The following is an 18,826-nucleotide window of genomic DNA, read 5'->3' on the forward strand; positions in this document are numbered from 1 at the left end:
GAATACTGAAATATTATTTACCCTCATAAATTAGTGTTTGTTTCTTGATATATTCATTAATCAACCCATTCTACAAAAAGGCAAATGTTAGTAGTACAATAAAAAATCGATTAAGGTTAATGAAAACGTAAACCCCACACCCAGCAGGAAATCACTAGAATCCATTCTATCATCTTTCCGTACACGCGCAAAGCACGCCGTCAAACCTCGTATTAACGACAACAACAACAATGACAATTCAGTATAATCCTATTAGTAAGGTCTGAGAGGGTAGTGTGTATGCAGATCTTATCCCTACCATGGATAGAAAGCTGTTTCCAAATAAAAACTCGGTATCTTTCCCACCAAGAACTGCCCACCCTACTCTTGGAGTGACTGAGCCCTATTGTCTAGCTATCAGAGCAACCTCTCGTATTAACTCCAGGTAAGGTGAATATCTCTGTCCTCTCATTGGAAAACCAATCTCATTTCATAAGGGACATTTTCGGTAATTAAACACTCCCGCTGACTATGCCACGTCAGTCTCTAATCAGATACCTCCACGTCACCATCACCTTATTTCCCGACCAAATCCCGCCGTCTGTCAAAAATCCAACGGCTGAAGATCCAATATTCTAGACTTTTCCATGAATTAAGCTACAAAACGATAAACTATAGTTAGTTAACAAACCAAACCACGATTCACGCAATACGTTTACGGTTTACCCCGCTGGTGGAGAACAAACCAAAGTTAATAAAACGAATTTTGAGGGTAAAACAGAAAATAACAAAAAGCCGAAGAAGAAAATTAAAATAAAAAATTAAATCCTGTTATGGATATATAGATGCACTGCATATGATAGGAAATAAGGCATAGAGAGAGCAAAAAAGAAGCTGAAGCTACAAAGAGCAAAAGGAAGAGAGAGGGTTTTGGTGGCTTTGGACTGAACTGCATCAAATCCTAGCGGTTGAATCTTCTGTTGTGTCTGAATCAGACGGTTAAAAAAGTGATTTGAATCTTTCAGACGCCGGCGAGGTGTGTTTTGTTTTTGTTCTGTTTGCCGGAAAAAAAGAAACACAGAGGTGCAATCTTCAGATCTGGCCTTCCGGTAGTTTTCCCGCTCTTTTATTCAACTTTTTGGAATTTATTTATTTGTTTTTTTACTTAATTACTTGTTTATTTTGTTCCTGATTCGTCCTTCAATGTTCGTTCTGGATCATCCGAGTTTTATTCAGATTATTTTTAGGATTTTAATTTTCTTTTTTTCCTTTGAAGGATATAAATTTATAAATCTATTTATTTTCACTTATTGAATGAAAATGAGAGTATGAGATTAATCTCACAAAAGAGTGTCCTTAATGACTCAAATAACACTCTTTTTTTAGCAGTAAACAGTATTAATTTGATAAGAAAGAGTGTTATTTGAATTTCAGTTTCAAGTGTTTGTAGCTTCGCATTTGAGTTTTTGTTGTATATGAATGTTGTTCTCAAAGGATTCAAGTTTACTAGTTTAAGATTTTATTTTCAAAGCTATTTTTATGTTATTGAATGAAAATGAGAGTTTTAGAGGTTATGGTATAATTACAGTTAAAGCTTTAAAATAAGCATTAATTGATATAATATGATAAAAATAGTATCCTAACCTGCTATAGTAGGTTATATTACACTGATGGTGTAAAAATTCTTTACACTGATTGTGTATATAACTTAAATTCTTGAGGAGTCAGTTATAATCTCTAAAATTTTGTGTATGTAACGTGTTTCAAACGAGGTTCAGTTCCAAGTGTTTTTAGCTTGCTGTTGATTTTCTTTTTAATTGAAGGACTGGGAATTGAGTTTGATTGTGTTTTAGTACAAAAAATCTACGTTTCTACTAACCATTAGAAATGAGAGAGATTAATTAGATTCATTTAAAACAGTACTAGTAATTTTACTGATGACTGTTACAAATTACTCAAATATCACTCTTTACTGTTACAAATTACTCAAATATCACTCTTTCTCTTTAGCAAAAACAGTGTTATTTTAGATATATAGTTTTATTTGTGTAATTAGTTAGATTCTGTATGTATTACGTGTTTCACACTAGTTTCAGTTTCAAGTGGTTTATAGCTTGGCATTGATTGTGAGCACAGTACTGAATGCTTTTTTAACCTTTGAAAGTTTATGTGAGTTACGTTTGTGATTCTTCTTTTCTTAAGTGTTAAGGAATTAGACAACGTGATTTTAGTAACAAAGAATTCTTCATCAGTTTCTTGTAGGTCTTTCTATGCTTCCTAGTTGACAAGCCTGTGACAGGGTCAGGATTTTAATGCTACCATATTGGTGTGATATGCAAATTGGTGATCTATTTTTGGGTTTAACTTTCAACTGGTCCAACTAGGTAACATTCGCATTAAGCTTGAGTTGGAAATTTAGAAATATGGATAACCAACCTACTACAACTTGTTAAAATACACCACCACGACTGCTTTTCAGTCTCAAACTTCGGGAAGCTGATGTAACTTAATTATAGTGATAGCGTAAAAAATTTCTTTATATTCTCAGTGTATATGAGTTACATCCTTTTCCTAGTTTCTATTTGGTGGCTTTTGGTCTTTCATGGCTTGAATAACCTTGTGATGCTCTTATTACATTTCTTGACTAATGACATGAATTGGTCCAGGTTGTATTCTAATTCTGTTTTGTATCTCTTTTCAGATCGTTGTGTACTGTCTTATCCACATTGTGAGATGGCTGTTGTAGTGTAATATTATCTGGGTTGGTTTTGGTTCCTCTTTGCTCATTGATGATTATTTCCAAATTGAATCATTTCCTGGTTTGTTCAGAATCGGCTTTTGAGTTTGGCGTTCAATTGAGAGTGCGTGGAAAGCTCTCTTCTGCCGCCATCTCTGTTGCCGATTGTGACTGCCAACTGTGTTTCTTGACCTTTTATGTCTCGTAGCGCGGATAGTCCTGTTCAGACCCAGATGGCTGTGGCAATCTTCAAGAGCCCACTTGGTGGGGAGTACCATGGAAAGAGTAGGACGGAAGGGAAACCGGCTGGGAGGAGACGTGTTTTTGTGCAAACTGAAACTGGTTGTGTACTGGGGATGGAATTAGACCGCAGTGACAATGCGCATACTGTGAAGAGAAGGTTGCAGCTTGCACTTAACTACCCAATTGAGGAGAGTTCTTTGACATTTGGTGATAGGGTGCTGAAGAATGATCTTAGTGCTGTCCGGAATGATTCCCCTCTACTGCTGACGAGGAACTTTATGCACAGAAGTTCATCAACTCCATGCCTTTCACCCACAGGGAGGGATATCCAACCAAGAGATCAAAGTGGTCCCATTGAAATACTGGGAAACGCAGGTCAGTTTGCCAAGACAAAGCAAATTATCAAAGAAATTGTGAAGGCAATAAAGACTGGCGTTGATCCACTCCCCGTCCATAGTGGACTTGGAGGGGCGTATTATTTTAGAAATAGCAGAGGTGAGAGTGTTGCTATTGTGAAGCCCACAGATGAAGAACCATTTGCACCAAACAATCCGAAAGGATTTGTTGGCAAAGCTCTTGGGCAGCCAGGCTTAAAACGATCAGTCAGAGTTGGGGAAACAGGGTTTAGGGAGGTGGCTGCATATCTTCTTGACTATGATCATTTTGCCAATGTGCCAGCTACTGCATTGGTGAAAATTACTCACTCAGTCTTCAATGTCAACGATGGTGTAAATGGAGACAAGCCTCATAGCAAGAAGCAGCTTGTCAGCAAGATTGCGTCTTTTCAACAGTTCATTCCTCATGATTTTGATGCCAGTGACCATGGAACCTCAAACTTCCCTGTTGCTGTAGTGCATCGGATTGGGATATTAGACATTAGGATTTTTAACACAGATAGACATGCAGGAAATCTTTTAGTTAGGAAGCTTGATGGTATTGGAAGATTTGGTCAAGTAGATCTCATCCCCATTGATCATGGTCTCTGTCTACCAGAGAGCTTAGAAGATCCGTATTTTGAGTGGATCCATTGGCCCCAGGCATCTATTCCATTCACAGACGATGAACTTGAGTACATGCAGAAACTTGATCCTATTCGGGACTCTGAGATGCTACGAAGTGAGCTCCCTATGATTCGTGAAGCTTGCCTTCGTGTCTTGGTCCTTTCCACCATTTTTCTCAAGGAAGCCGCTGCTTATGGTCTCTGCCTTGCTGAAATTGGTGAGATGATGAGCAGGGAATTCCGAAGTGGGGAGGAGGAACCAAGTGAGCTTGAAGTTGTTTGCTTGGAGGCAAGAAGGCTGATTTCTGAGAGGGAGATTCTTTCTCCAAAGGCTGAAGTGGATGAGGAGTTTCAATTTGACATAGATTGCGAAGATGCTGGATATGACTACAGTCCCAAATTGATTTCTCAGGACTTCATGAACCGAAACCCATTTCATTTTCCAATTGGAGGAAATGGCTGCTTCCCACTCTCTAAACTAGATGAAAGTATCGAGGAAGAGGAAAGCGAGGAAGAAGAGGAAAAGAGCTTTACTTGTGTTCCTGCCCCAGCAAATAACGTTACTACAATGTCAAAACTTTCAATGTCTCTCAAGAATACCAGCTTAGGTGAGAAGAAACTGAAATTTCCAAAATTTTCAGGAACAAAACCAGAAAATGGCTATCTGGCTGGTTCCTCCTCTGGACATAGGAGCGCAAATGAGCAGCTTCCTGCAAGTGTCAGCTTTGTGAAGCTAGCAGATATGAATGACAGCGAGTGGGCTTTGTTTCTAGAGAAGTTTGAAGAGCTGCTTTACCCAGCTTTTGCCAAGCGCAAGTCTATCACCCTTGGTCAGAGGCAGAGACAAAGGCTTGGGACTTCTTGCCAGTTTTGAGTTTGAGGTATTACTATATTTCCCCTATAAGGATGACTTATGCCTGAATAAGACTGCAGACTTATGGAAGTGATCAAGGAATTCTAGCTTAGGATGGTTTTTCTCCCTGAAGTCGTGATAGAGCGGGAGTAGGGCCATAGGATATGCTGTAAATATTTTTGGAGGCAGCCGAGTGGAAGAGCTGAGTAGAATTGGTTGTATCTTTCTTATCGTTGACATCTGCGATTTTTTTTTTCTTTCAATTTTTCCCCTTTCACTGCGTTGTGGAGTCACTGTTACATAAATAAATATGTAGAATGAAATATGAAAAAAAGAAAGAAAAACAGTTTTATGCAAACACTGGATATGTTCTTACAATTTCTTGCTCTTTTAAGTCAGCACATAAGCTTGATTATCTATGCTTGGGCTATTGATGTACTCCAATAATAACAATGCCTCAATTCCAAGCAACGTGGAATTAATTATATGAATCTATCTTTACTATTCATATGCGCTATTCAAGTCCGTCTTAATCTAATCACAACCATTACAGATGTTAATCAATGATATATTCCGAGTCATTGTTTCAAGGTAACATTATCTGATTATCTGTTTAATGGTTTGTGTATTGTCTATTCTTCTCCCATCGAAAAGGATACATTCAGTTGCATCCCTTCGCAAATTGTCATGTCTGTCCAGGTTGTATATTTGTATTCTCTTACAAGTGGTAAAAGAAAATACGACATTTGTGACACGCGATTCAAAAACAATTATGGGGTGGCAACAAAAAAGTGCAGGTTGGGTCCCTCAAAGACCAGTTGTCCCTTCAATGATTGATGAGTTCAAAATAAACATCATTGCAGAACATATATTTAATGTCTAATTAGTTTGCGAAGTTTCCCAGTTTGGTATTTAGTTTAATCGCAGTTCCTGTTAACAGAAAAGGACAGATTTTGACGTTAAAAGTAAAGCGAGATAAAAGAGCGATAAGCAGGTAGAGTTGGTGGAAGTCTGCATCAACTGTTATATTTTACAAAAACAAGGCCTTTCTATATGGGCATGAAGTATTGAAAAATATAACTTTCTATATTGGCATGAAGTATTGAAAATTATAACTTGCTGCTGAGTTCTGACTGGAAGAACAGAGCACAAGGCAGATAAAGAAGAAAGCTAAGCAGTCTAGAGTTTGGTGGCAAAAGATGCCGGGTATTTTATTGATCGTGGGTTAACTAGCACACAATTAAGCACAAAACATATAGAAAAGAAAAATCAATATAAACATTTAACGAGATTCGACTAAGCCTAATCCTCGTGGCAGAAGCAGAGGGAGTTTCATTATGAAAGAGAAGAAAAACACAATACAATCTCTAGAATTCCCAACTACAACCCCTATATATGGATCCCAAATAGTTCCAAACCTATAAGAGAAATGTTTCCCAATCCGATAAGGACAATAAGTTTTCCTTTCCCAAATTTATTAGAACAATGGGCTTTCCCAAACCTATAGAGATAATGAGTTTTCTAAAACTACAAGGAAATAATTCAAGTCACAAATAATAAATTTTTTCCTTATCTTGAATTCTCTTCATCAACAAGAACAACATCTCTCTACCTTGTCCTTAACCCCCGCGAGGGCTCTACCCATTGCTGCAAACATCAACTAAGTCTAGGCAACACCTAAACTTGTCAAGAGGATCTCTTCAACTATAATATAAATTCGTCGATCTACTTCTGCACTAGAAATAACTTCTGAATAGCTATTACACTCAAATGTATCAACGCTCTCTGTAACTGCCAAACAATTCCCATAAGATTCGAATATCCAAAAAGATTCCCATCAAATATATTTGCAAACTTCTATGGTCGGTTGATCACTATCTTCTCTCTGCCTGTTGCAATGATATATGGTTGATATTTGTCACGATCCAAGTTCGCCCTCCGTGAACTGTTGTGACGGCACCTAGTCTCTACGACTAGGTAAGCCTAACAAATTGCGGAAAAAAGAAACGAAATACGAAACTAACAAAAACTGCGGATAAAACATAATAAACTTTTAAGATGCCGCTTGACATATACAATACACACTCTCAAATCTGAATCAACTTCCAAAACCCGGAATCTCATGAAATCACAAGCTGTTGATACTACATAGTGTTCTAACTCCGGAATGTCTAATCAAAGGAAAATACATAAGGTCTATAGCTAAAAGAAAGAATAGAAAGGGACTCCTCGGTCTGCGGACGCGGCAGATATACCTCGAAATCTCTGAGAATCGCCTCGCCTCACTGATAGTATGGCTGAGCCGAAGAACCTGAATTTGCACACGAAAAACATGTGGAGGAAAGGGCATGAGTACACCACAGCGGTACCCAGTAAGTGCAAGCCTAACCTCAGTCGAGTAGTGACGAGGAAGATCAGGGCCCTACTGGTTATATACCTAAAACAAGGTAAACAACACGAAATGTGGCAGTATAATTAAAGCACTAACAGTTAATAGAGAATAAAATCACAGAAAGAATGTAACTCAGTATACAGAGATAGCAACAGGGAATCTCCCTGGATATCGTCCCATAGTCCCAAACGTAAAAGTGTAGAGGATCTCCCGGAATACCAATTCGTAGTCTCAAAGTAAATATTCAGTACAGGGGAATCTCCTAGGTGTCGTCCCGTAGTCCCAAATATAAACGTGCAGGGGATCTCCCGGAATACCGATCCATAGCCCCAAAGTAAACATGCACGGGGATCTCCCGGATATCATTTCGTAGTCCCAAAATAAACAAACAACAGTATCAAGAAAGAATCTATAGTTCTATTCGTGAATAAACAGGAATTCTACTCTAAACATGCTGCACAGAGTACATGCAAGCAGTTAAAGCAGGTAAGGCATTTATAACACATAAACATGCTTTCCCTAAGCTAAACAAGAGGCTTCAAGTATACGTATTGCTCAATTACAAGAAAAGCACAGATATTTACTTAATAGAAACGAGATTTTTCAACAATTAGCACGTGTACGCACTCGTCACCTCACGTACATGACACTCATATAACTACAATGCCAAAATCCTAAGGGGAGTTCCCCCACAAAAGGTTAGGCAAGCCACTTATCTCAAACCAGCTCAAAAATCAACCCAAAATCACGCTCTTGCCACGAGTATCCAACTCCGAGTGGCCCAAATCTAATCAAATAAATTTCATAATATAAATATAACTATAACCAATGAATTTGGCTAAAGGAATCGAAGCTAATGTAAGAAAATAAAAAAATGCCCAAAAATCCTCTCCGGGCCCCATCCACTCATGAGTCTAACCATACCAAAATTACTCTAATTCGATACCAAAATATTGATCAAAATCCCAAAATTAGGCCTAAGAACTTTTCTCAATTTTTTCTTAATTTCTTACCCCAAATCCGAAATTAGATGATGAATTCATGTTTAAATTAATGGGTTATAAGCAAAAAGGAGTTAGGAATCATTACCCGCAACTTCCTCCGAAAATCTCTCCAAAATTCGTCTCCTACCGAGCTCCCAATTTTCAATTTTGTGATATGAACTCAAAACCTTTGATTTTGAAATTTATGCTGTGCCCAGATGCGACCTTAATCGCGATCACGGAAGCTCCCACGCGATCGCGATCGCGAAGAACAACTTCGCTGGCTCCCAAATTTATCCTACGTGAACACGATGCTTGCACTGCTCAGGTCTACGCGAGCGCGGTTGACCTCATGCGATCGCGAAGAGAAACTCTCCACTCCACAGCTACCTCACTTCTTTTTCGCGAACGCGGCATAGCCCATACATTCGTGATTCAACCTTTTACCAATACTATGCATTCGCATACCTTTTCCGACGATCGTGAATAACAAAACTCTCTCTGCCTCATCTAAGCTTACGCGATCGCGAGCCTCCTCAAGCGATCGCGATGAAAGAAATTCTGTAACAGAAAAACTAGAAAATTTGATCCTTCTCCAAGTCCAAAAATGGTCCGTTGAGCATCCAAAACACACTACCCGAGGCCCCCGAGACCTCAAACAAACATACCAGCCAATCCTAAAACATCATACGAACTTAGTCCAACCCCAAATCACATCAAACAATGCTAAAACTACGAATCACCCTCCAATCCAAACCCAAAGAACTTGAAATTTTAAGAATCCTACAACCGATGCCGAAACCAACCAAACCAAGTTCGATTGTCCCCAAATTTTGCACACAAATCACATTCAACACTACGAAGCTATTCTAACTTTCAAAATCAGATTCCGACTGCGATATCAAAATTTCACTATTGATCCAGAAACTTCAAAAATTTAACTTTCGGCATTTCAAGCTTAAATAAGCTACAGACCTCCAAAACACAATCCGAACACGCCCCTAAGCCCGAAATCACCCAATAGAGCTAACGAAATCGATGTAATTCCATTCCAACGTCGTCTTCACACTGCTACGTAAGCTCTCATTGAGGAACTAAGTGTCCTAAAATACTCCGAAACTCACAACGAATCATTCCGGCAAATCAAAATAGCAGAAACAAATATGGAAAAAGCGGTTAATAGGGGATCAGAGCGTTAATTCTTAAAACGACCAGCCGGATCGTTACAATAATGCACATGTATATTAATATTATCATCTCGATATTCTGCACCTCCTCCACTTCCTCTACTTTAGAACTACTGGGCTAAACTAGTAGAAATTCAATTTCTAGCTCTATGAAGTCACTGGCACTATGATCTGTTTTGGCTATTGCTTTCTCTATCTGATTGTCTAGTGCGGTAGATTCATTCAATGCCACATCCCTATTGATAATGAACCCTGGAGTCTTTTGATCTGTGCACCACAACCTATAACCTTTCACTCGAGGTTCATACCCTAGAAATATGCAGTTCTTTGCTCTCAACACAAGTTTTTCATCCCTCACATGAGCATAAGCATGGCAACCAAATATCATCGAATTTGAATAATCAGCAGACGAACCGGACCATACCTCAAAGGGAGTTTTGAACTCAATTGTTGTGGATGGAGATCTGTTGACCAAATAACAGGTTGTATTGATTACTTCTGGCCAAATCCTTGCTAACACATTAGTATGAAAACATGCTTCGTGCCTTATCACAAAGCATTATATTCATACGTTCTGCAACATCATTCTGTTGTGGTGTTTTGACACAAGTGTAATTCTCACTATGCCCGTTGCAAAAATTATTGAACTTAAAATTGCAACATTCCAACCCATTGTCAGTCCGAAGACGCTTAACTTTTCTTTCCGTCTGCCTCTCAACCATCGTCTTCAATTTAACAAATGCCAAAAATACCTCATCTTTGTTTTTAGAATATACACCTATGCCATCCGTGAGTAATTGTCAATCAAAGTCATAAAATACCTAGCACCACTCTTAGAGGGAGCTCTGTTTTGACCCCAAAAATCTGAATTTATATAATCTAACTTGTCTATGGTCTTATGCTCTGTCTTCTTACTGAATTTTACCCTTGTCTGTTTATCAAATACATAGTGCTCACAAAAATTCAAAAATTAATTTTTGTGCCTATCCAACAAATTTACTTGTTCAACAAAGACAATCTCTTATCACTCATATAACCAAGTCGCAAGTGCCACAACTGAGACTGATTCAGATTACTTTTTTTTAGAAGCTACAACAACTTCTTCTTCAACTACACTGACGTGAAGATGATACAATTTAGCATTTTACCCTTCATGAGTACCATGGATCCTTTATACACCTTAAGTATTCCATTACCGGAGTGAAACTTATACCCTTGGTCATCTAAAGTCGAAAGCAAAATCAAATTTTTCTTTATCCGAGGAACATTGCAACACTCAATATTTCTGATAATTCCATCGAACATTCTCAATCTGTTGTTACTAATCCCCTTTAATGATAATGGATTATCATCTCCCATGTAGACCGCCCCACTTATCTGCTTCTAAGTTGCAAATCAATTCTTGTGTGGACATATGTGGAAAGTAGCACAAGAATCAAGAACCCAGGAGTTTTTCCTACGACTAGAACTCGCAACACAAACTTTCCCTACATAGTCACTATCATCAAAATTATTGCAAGTGTCAATAATATTTGCAGAATTATTTACTTTCTGCTTCCGTCTGTTCTCTTTCAACTTAGGACAATCTCTCTTGTAGTGACCTTGCTCCCTGCACTCATAACATAGTTCTTCTTCCTTGCTTTAGACTTCGATCTGGCAGTTGACTTTTTCCTTTTAAAGTCCTTTGTTGTGTTCTTCATCTACTGACAAAACACTCGCCTTCAATTTTGATGTTTGGAAAGCTCTTTTTTAACTCATTAGATTTTAATTTATTACTAACATCTTTTGGTGAAATACTATCATTCCCATATAGAAAAATATTGGTAAAAGTATCATAAAATGGTGGTAAAGAATATAACACAATTAAGGCATGATTCTCACTCTTATGATATTCACATTCTTCAAGTCCATTACAATTGAACTAAATCATCAAGGTGAGTTTTATCAGGTATACCTTTGTTCATATGGAGATTGTATAACCTTTTTTTTAGATAGAGGCGGTTGGTCAGTGATTTTTTAGAATACAGATCTTCCATCTTCTTCCACTGTTGATGCAGAAGTTTCTTCAACAATAATTTCTCGAAGAACACTATCTGTAATGCTCATTAAGAATGCAGTCAAAGCCCTCTGCTTCACGTCTTCCTTATGTGTCTCTTTCATCTGGTCAGGAAAATCCTCATCAGTTGCCTTCCATAATACATATAACACCATGTATGATTTCATCCTAATCTTCTGTAAACTGAAACTAAAATCCCCATCGAATTTGTCTGCTTCGTACTTTATTGAAGATGATGAAGACATCTTAATTTTATATTATATGTAAAAACCCAAACCTTTCTCTGATACCAATTGATGCGGAAGATCATGGGTTAACTAGCACACAATTACAAACAAAGAAATAGAAAAGAAAAATTAACACAAGGATTTAACGAGGTTCGGCTAAGCCTAATCCTCGGGGCAGAAGCAGAGAGAGCTTTTCACTATGAATGAGAAGAAAAACACAATACAATCTCTAGAATCCCCAGCTACAACCCCTTTATATAGTTCCCAAATAGTTCCAAACCTATAAGAGAAAGGTTTCCCAATCCGAAAAGATCAATAAGTTTTTCTTTCCCAAATCTATTAGAACATAGGTTTTCCCAAACCTAAAAACCTATGGAGATTATGGGTTTCCTAAGAATAAAGAAAATAATTCAAGCCACAAATAACATATATTCTTTTTATCTGTACAAATTTTGGTAGATAAAGTTATTCAATACGCTCATGCCGATGAGCGACAACAGATATCCCGTGAAATAATAGAGTGCCCACAAATTAATCCGAACACTACCGTGATTTTTTTTTTAAAAAAGGAAACATAAATATAAAAAAGTTGGATGGCTGCTAACGTGGCGGCCTTATCTCTGATTGGTCTCAATTATACTATATTGCCACTTGTTTTTGGAAGTGATGAAGAGAGGGGACCCGTGCAGTGGTTCATGTGGACATTTGTTTTATCCCTTGCAACTTAAGTTAGTTGAAGTAACATATAGATGAATCACAAGTTAGATTCAAGATTTCAAGTCAACGAATATTAGTATTCATTGTAAACTCCAAAATGAGAAATTTCGTATAAAATTATTTTTCTTTTTTCTTTTAGCTCTATATAAACTCCTAGCGTAAGACAGTGAGTGTGTTCGCATTCATTACGAAAAACCTACATTCACTTTTTAAAGATAAAGCTAAACAATGGTGGGGTTCAGTGTGGTCTATTTGACATTGTATAAAATCTGTCGTTAAGACCATAGCGAAAGGCCGATGTTGTTGATCTTATCTAAATATTACTCATCCTGAAAGCATCTTCTTTGTCTCATGACCAGATAACTAATTTCTTAATTAATAATTATAACATTGATAATATCGATAGAACTACCCTTGAGCTCACTAAAAAAAATCCAATGTTCTCCTTGTCTCTCCTTCTAAAGTTTAGAATCAGGTAGGATATATGTAGCTTAATTTTGTTGGGGAATCAACTCAAGGGAAAGATTCTTACATTTCAAAGTTAAAAAACACTGCCTCCGTCCCAATAAACTTGTCATGTTTTTTTCCCTTTCAATTTAACTAATTTAAATTAGATTAATTTAATATTTATATATTAAAAATTTAAATATTCGAAACCTATATGAAAAGTATTAAATTTATAATTTTTCTCACATCAACATAATAAAAAAATATTAAAATATTGATCAAATTAAATTCATGTGATTTGACTCTCGAGCAGCAAAAAAGGACAAGTATTTTAGGTCGGATGGAGTAATTGAGAACATGCACGGAAGAAGATTTTTAACAAGATAAAAATTGATTTAACATGTTATGTTGGTAAGAAAAATAGGCTTACACAATTAAAAATATTTTTATTTTTATTTTAAACATTTCGATTTTGACATTAAAACATAAATGTAAGCCCAATTATAAATGTGACAATTGATTATCGGACCATGCACTTTATGTTCTTGGTGAGTTTTGTGTGGCGATATGTATAAGTTTAACCTGATGAAGCCGGTAATGGGAGGCATATTAGAGTTTTATTAAGGAATTTTTACTTCCTATAGCAAATGTTTACCCCCTATTTATTTAAAATAAATACCATTTAAATAAATTACCTCCTATAGATATGTTATATGTTTTATAGCAAAATTTTTAATTTTGGGTATCTCCTACACTTAAGCACTATACACGCTATATTTTATTTCCCTCTCTCCATTCTCAGATTTTTCTCTCTCATAGATACGTTTTTTTATACAACTTCTCAAAACAAGTTCACCCTTTCTCTCTAAATTGATACAATCTCATATAATCGCGCTAAAAATCAGAATCATCCTTACCCAAAACGCTGCTTCCTCCTTCCCCAATCTCGGGTAAACCCTAATATCATCTACATTGTACTGATTTGCTTCTATAATTAATGTGGTAAGTATTTATTTTTTTTGATTTTCGCCATTTTTGCTTATTCTCATTCCTTCTACTCACCAAATTTTTGCTTATTCCTTTGCTACAGGTTTAATCCATTCTCAAATTTTTCTATCTTTAAGTCGTATTCATCCAATGCTTGAGAATAAACCCCGCAAGTTGATTACTAGAGGTATACCCACTAAAATTCTCAATTTCGATGGGTCTTCTTTCTCCTTGCAAATCACTCAAGGGGAATTGGATGCAGTTTTAGCCAAAAATATAGCATTGGAGCAGAGAACAAAATCTCGACAAGAAAATTTCAAAGAAACCCAAGTTGAGAAATAATTGAAGGAAACAAGACTTCCCATTCCGCAAAAGAGGAAAAACCATATCTCTGAAGCTTTCATCTGTCAAGGGAAAGGAGGTTGAAGCAAGTAAAAGCTCAGACAAAGTCGAAGAAAAGGTAATTTCTTATGTATTCATCTATATTATTCATGTATTCATCTGTATTTATACGTATAACATTTGTTCAATGTTTCTGTTAAAAAAAGGTTATTCAACGTATTTTTGTACTTTTAGAAAATAATGATACAGTTATGTATATGTATTTTGATGTATTTTTATAGTTGTATTTTTAAGGATTTTCAAAGTTCCCATCACTGTTTTTATTCTAATTTCAATGTATTTATTTGTTGTTTTAATATGTTTAATTTTTCAGTCTGTATTTAGTTGTATTCATATATATTCATGTTAGATATATTTATGTCATGTGTGTTGTGTGCAGTTGTTTTTACATGTATTTAGTCTTGTCAGTGTATTTAGTTGTATTCATGTCAGATTTACTATGAAATATGCATTGTATTCAGTTGTATTTATATGTATTTATATTATTAACTGTATTTAGTTGTATTTATATATATTCATGTCAGATTTACTATGAAATATGTGTTGTAATGCATTGTATTTAAATGTATTTATCCTTGTTAAATGCAGGGAATTAAGCTTTTTGTGAAAAAACAGCCAATATTTGCACCGCATATCAGTGTATATACTAACACTGATATAGTCTCCGAGCTAAAAGAGAATCTTACTCCAGAGCAGTTCAAACAACTGGGTAATACTTGTTTTGAAAATTTCCTTCAAATGAAACGTTTTGAAGTCCAACATCAACTCTTCAGTGCTTCATAGCTCTCCAGTTAGAAGGAACTCCTAACAATGTATTTGCAATACACGTCAATGGTACTTCATTACATTTCTCATTAAGGGAGTTTGCGCTTGTGACTGACCTCAAATGTGTTGGTAATGATATTGATTTTGAGTTTAGTGAAAAGGTTCCTAACCGGCTTATTGAGACTTACTTTGGAGGTGCCAATCTTGTCAAGAAGAAACATTTGATGAAATGCTTTGCTGATAAGAACTGGGGTCACGACAACGATGGTGATGCCTTGAAGATAGCTTTGTTGTATTTCATACACACCTTCATTTTTTCATCCGAGAAGAACAACACAACCATACCAAGGCTACATTTTGACTTGGTAGAAAGTGGGCGCTATTCTAAATATCATTGGGGTTTAAAAGCATTTGAAATGCTAACAAAATCGATTAGCAAGAAGATGTATGCTCAGAAGAAGTATTACAGGATAACTGGGATGCCCCTAGCTATGCAAGTGTAGTTTTATGAGTGTTGTTCAGATGTTGATCCTAAAATTGCACTATGAGTTGATAACGTGGTCCCCAGAATACTCAATTGGAGAACCAAAGCCAAACTTTGCTTATCTGATGAACGACATGTTCAATGAAAAGGCAAACATGGTAATATACAATTTGTATCGTGGCAAGTTTAGATTTTACTAATCATTAATTATGCATACATTTGCATACAAATGCATACAAATTGCATACAGATGCATACAGATGCTGCATACACTTGCATACATTTGTCTACAGATGCTGCATACATTTGCATACATAAGCATACAGTAGTATACAATTGCTGCTGCCTTCAGTTTTAATTCTTCATACAATTGCATATAATTTACCAATAAATAGTGCTGCCTTAATTTCAATACAAATTACAATTTGATTCCAGATCTGCATGTGTATATTTGTAGTAAGACTTTGATTATATTTCGTTTTTCAGATTGTTTACAAGGACATCCATCCAACCGATATAGAGCTTGCCGTGATTCCTCCCGTAGGCATTGATGTCGAGAACAATCCTACTTCTGCTCATTCAGACAAGTCGGTAGAGGATTCAGATGACTTTTCTCCTACACCTGATCTTCAATGTAAGAAGAAACATGAAGCAAGTGTTGGTCCATCTTCATCACCGCCCCATAAAAAGCTCAAGGAACAAGAAAAACATCCCTCAAATATAGAGTTTCAATCCAATATTCCTCCTGTTTGTGTATCCGAAATTGGACAGAATGTTTTACATCACAATCAGTTGGCAGATTCAAAAAATGATAAAGTATCTTCTTTGAGGAAAAAGCTAAATTCATTCAAAGAATACCTAAGTATTTATCCACGTATTAAACATTACAGTTTAGTGCTTAATATCATATATTTTTGGCGCAATATTCTAATTATTTCTGTCTTGCTAAGGTTGTGGGCGAGTTCAAGTCGCTAAGGACATTGATCAATGATAACTTTAAGAAGCTTTCTGACCATCTTCAACACAATCAGCAAAATAAAAGTTTACTCGAGAGAAAGGAACCCATAGGGAGACGTGATGATGCTTTTGAAATGCCATATGATGCCAACTTGCAAGATATTTCAAAAGTCCATAGACAGACTGACACAGCTGCCGGGGATAATGTTGAGGTTTAACATTTTTATCTTTTATCTCCCGTTTGCTATTATTCGAATTAATCATATGTAAAACAGTTCTGCAACATTGTGAAATACAAGTACATATATAGAATTATTCAGTATTTTTAAAAATCTTAATCCTATAGGCATTTATATTTTCCTGAATTTATTTCTGCAGTTATTTTTGTGCTCTTCGCATGTTGTGTCTACATGTATTCATATAAATTCATAAACTGATTATGTATGAATTAAGATGTATTTTACTGTATTCATATGTATTTCAAATGGCATCATTATTGTTAAATAACTGCAGTTTTTAATGTATTCATATGTATTTTTAAAGTAATCAGTAATTGTAAGTAACTAGTATTTAGTTATCAGTAATTGATCAATATTATTCTTAATTAATTGTATTTTAAAAATTATATGTATTCGACAAGAATTTAACTGCCTCACTAGTACTGACAAATAACATGTATTAAAAAGTATTCAGATGAATTTTAACCTTAATATGTAGATGGAATTAACTGCTGTATTTAAATGTATTCAGCTGTATTTTAATATATTCAGATTTGTTATTCTTGATTATATGTGATGTATTTCAATAAGATTTCCATTACCAAAATTAGTTTGCAGTGTATTTATATGTATTTAACTATATTCATACACTAAGTTACTACACTAACAATGATGCATACTGAAAATAGAAAATAGTGCTTAATGCTCAATGTGTGGAGTCAAGAATTGAGGGGAATACTACATTAGCGGTGTCGTGCAACAATCCACCTACAGTTCAAGAGGGTGTATCTACAGATTTCTATGTATCTCAATTTGAGCTGGACGACAGGTTTCTTCCCAGTCAAATTCCAGAAACTAGAATTGTGATACACAACAGTGCAAAAAAGGTTGAATCAACCCCAGTACCATCTCATAGGAATCGACGACCAAGTAGATGATATTCTTTGCCTTATGAGTTTAACTTCGACTCCGCAGGTTATTGTTTTTATAAACTAATGATCTATTTCCCCATGGTTTTTAAAATTAAAAGTATCTATTCATGAATTCAATGAACAACAAGTACCTCAGTAAAGTTGACCTCCATTTCTAAAAAAAGACACCTATTTGAGGATGATTCAATAACGGGGCCACATCTTACATTAATCATTCAGGAATATGACAAATGGGTTCATCATGGTCTTTTCACTAGACATGAATAGAAGTGAGTTTTTTCCCAGTATGTGTATTAAGTTTTTATATTTAAAAAAATGTATATAATTTTTTAATATCATACTTGTAGAAGTAATTTGGAAAACCATTACAAGAAGAACAAGTCAACACTTCATATACCATTGGATTTTGGAGTTGATCAAGTTAATTCCAAAAATTGGTTTTACCTTCTATCGTTTGACGGGAAGCTATGGGATGCCAACGTAAGTTTTACCCCTTCCAACTCCACTATAATTTATTTCTTTAGTATTGGTTTGTCAAGTTGTATAGTTCACAATTATGTTACATGTAAATCTGCCTTTTCAATTTTATTCAGGTGTATTGTAAAAAATTTTATTAGTTGAAAATGTAAAATATTTTTAACTGAATCTGTATGATGAATTTAATGGCATCATTATTCCTGAAGTACTGTTGTATTTTAATGTATTCTCAAAGTTTTTATATGTTGTAACTAACATATGTATTACAGTAATATGTATTTAACTGATTCATTTGTTTTGAATCTGAATACATGTATTTAACTGTATTTAGATGTATTTTAACATCAATGGTTAGTTGTAATATCTTTAATATCTGCTGTAATTCTTGAATTGGACTATCTGCTGTACTTTAACTGTTTCTGCTATCATACCTGCTGTAATATCTGCTGAATTTTAACTGTATTCATACACTCTGTATTTTAACATCAATTCATCTGTGTGATGTATTTAACTGAGTTTTCACTTGTCATATTTTTTTTCTTAGTTTGATTAATTGGACCGATACTATGTAATTAAATTTGTGTATAGCATATTGACGTCATATTCTATTATCTGAGAAAGAAGGGAAAGTACAATCAAGCAAGCAACTTCAAGTATACAACTGTTGATTGTATATTGAAGACAAGAATATCTGAAATTTTTGACAGGTATGCTGATACAGATAGTAATGCTAATGTAGCCAAAGAAGAGGATGTGGTATGTGAGTACATAAGGGGATACAAA

At 35.5% G+C, this 18,826-nt stretch overlaps 1 protein-coding gene across 2 annotated transcripts; it reads left to right on the plus strand.

Moving 5' to 3' along the window:
* Positions 1 to 847: 847 nt before the first annotated feature.
* LOC104210506 (phosphatidylinositol 4-kinase gamma 7-like) lies at positions 848 to 5,170 on the plus strand. 2 transcript variants are annotated; one of them, XM_009759419.2, is made up of 3 exons: positions 848 to 1,088; positions 2,232 to 2,363; positions 2,681 to 5,170. In XM_009759419.2, the coding sequence occupies exon 3, from the start codon at positions 2,914 to 2,916 to the stop codon at positions 4,831 to 4,833; it is 1,920 nt and encodes a 639-aa protein (XP_009757721.1). In that variant the 5' UTR covers positions 848 to 1,088; positions 2,232 to 2,363; positions 2,681 to 2,913; the 3' UTR covers positions 4,834 to 5,170. The 2 variants fall into 2 exon arrangements, with proteins under 2 accessions (XP_009757721.1, XP_009757720.1); XM_009759418.2 differs by lacking the exon at positions 2,232 to 2,363 and having other exon boundaries at positions 853 to 1,088.
* The last annotated feature ends 13,656 nt before the right edge of the window (positions 5,171 to 18,826 follow it).

This window comes from Nicotiana sylvestris, chromosome 4 (genome assembly GCF_000393655.2).
Source record: "Nicotiana sylvestris chromosome 4, ASM39365v2, whole genome shotgun sequence".
NCBI classification, from domain to species: Eukaryota; Viridiplantae; Streptophyta; class Magnoliopsida; order Solanales; family Solanaceae; genus Nicotiana; species Nicotiana sylvestris.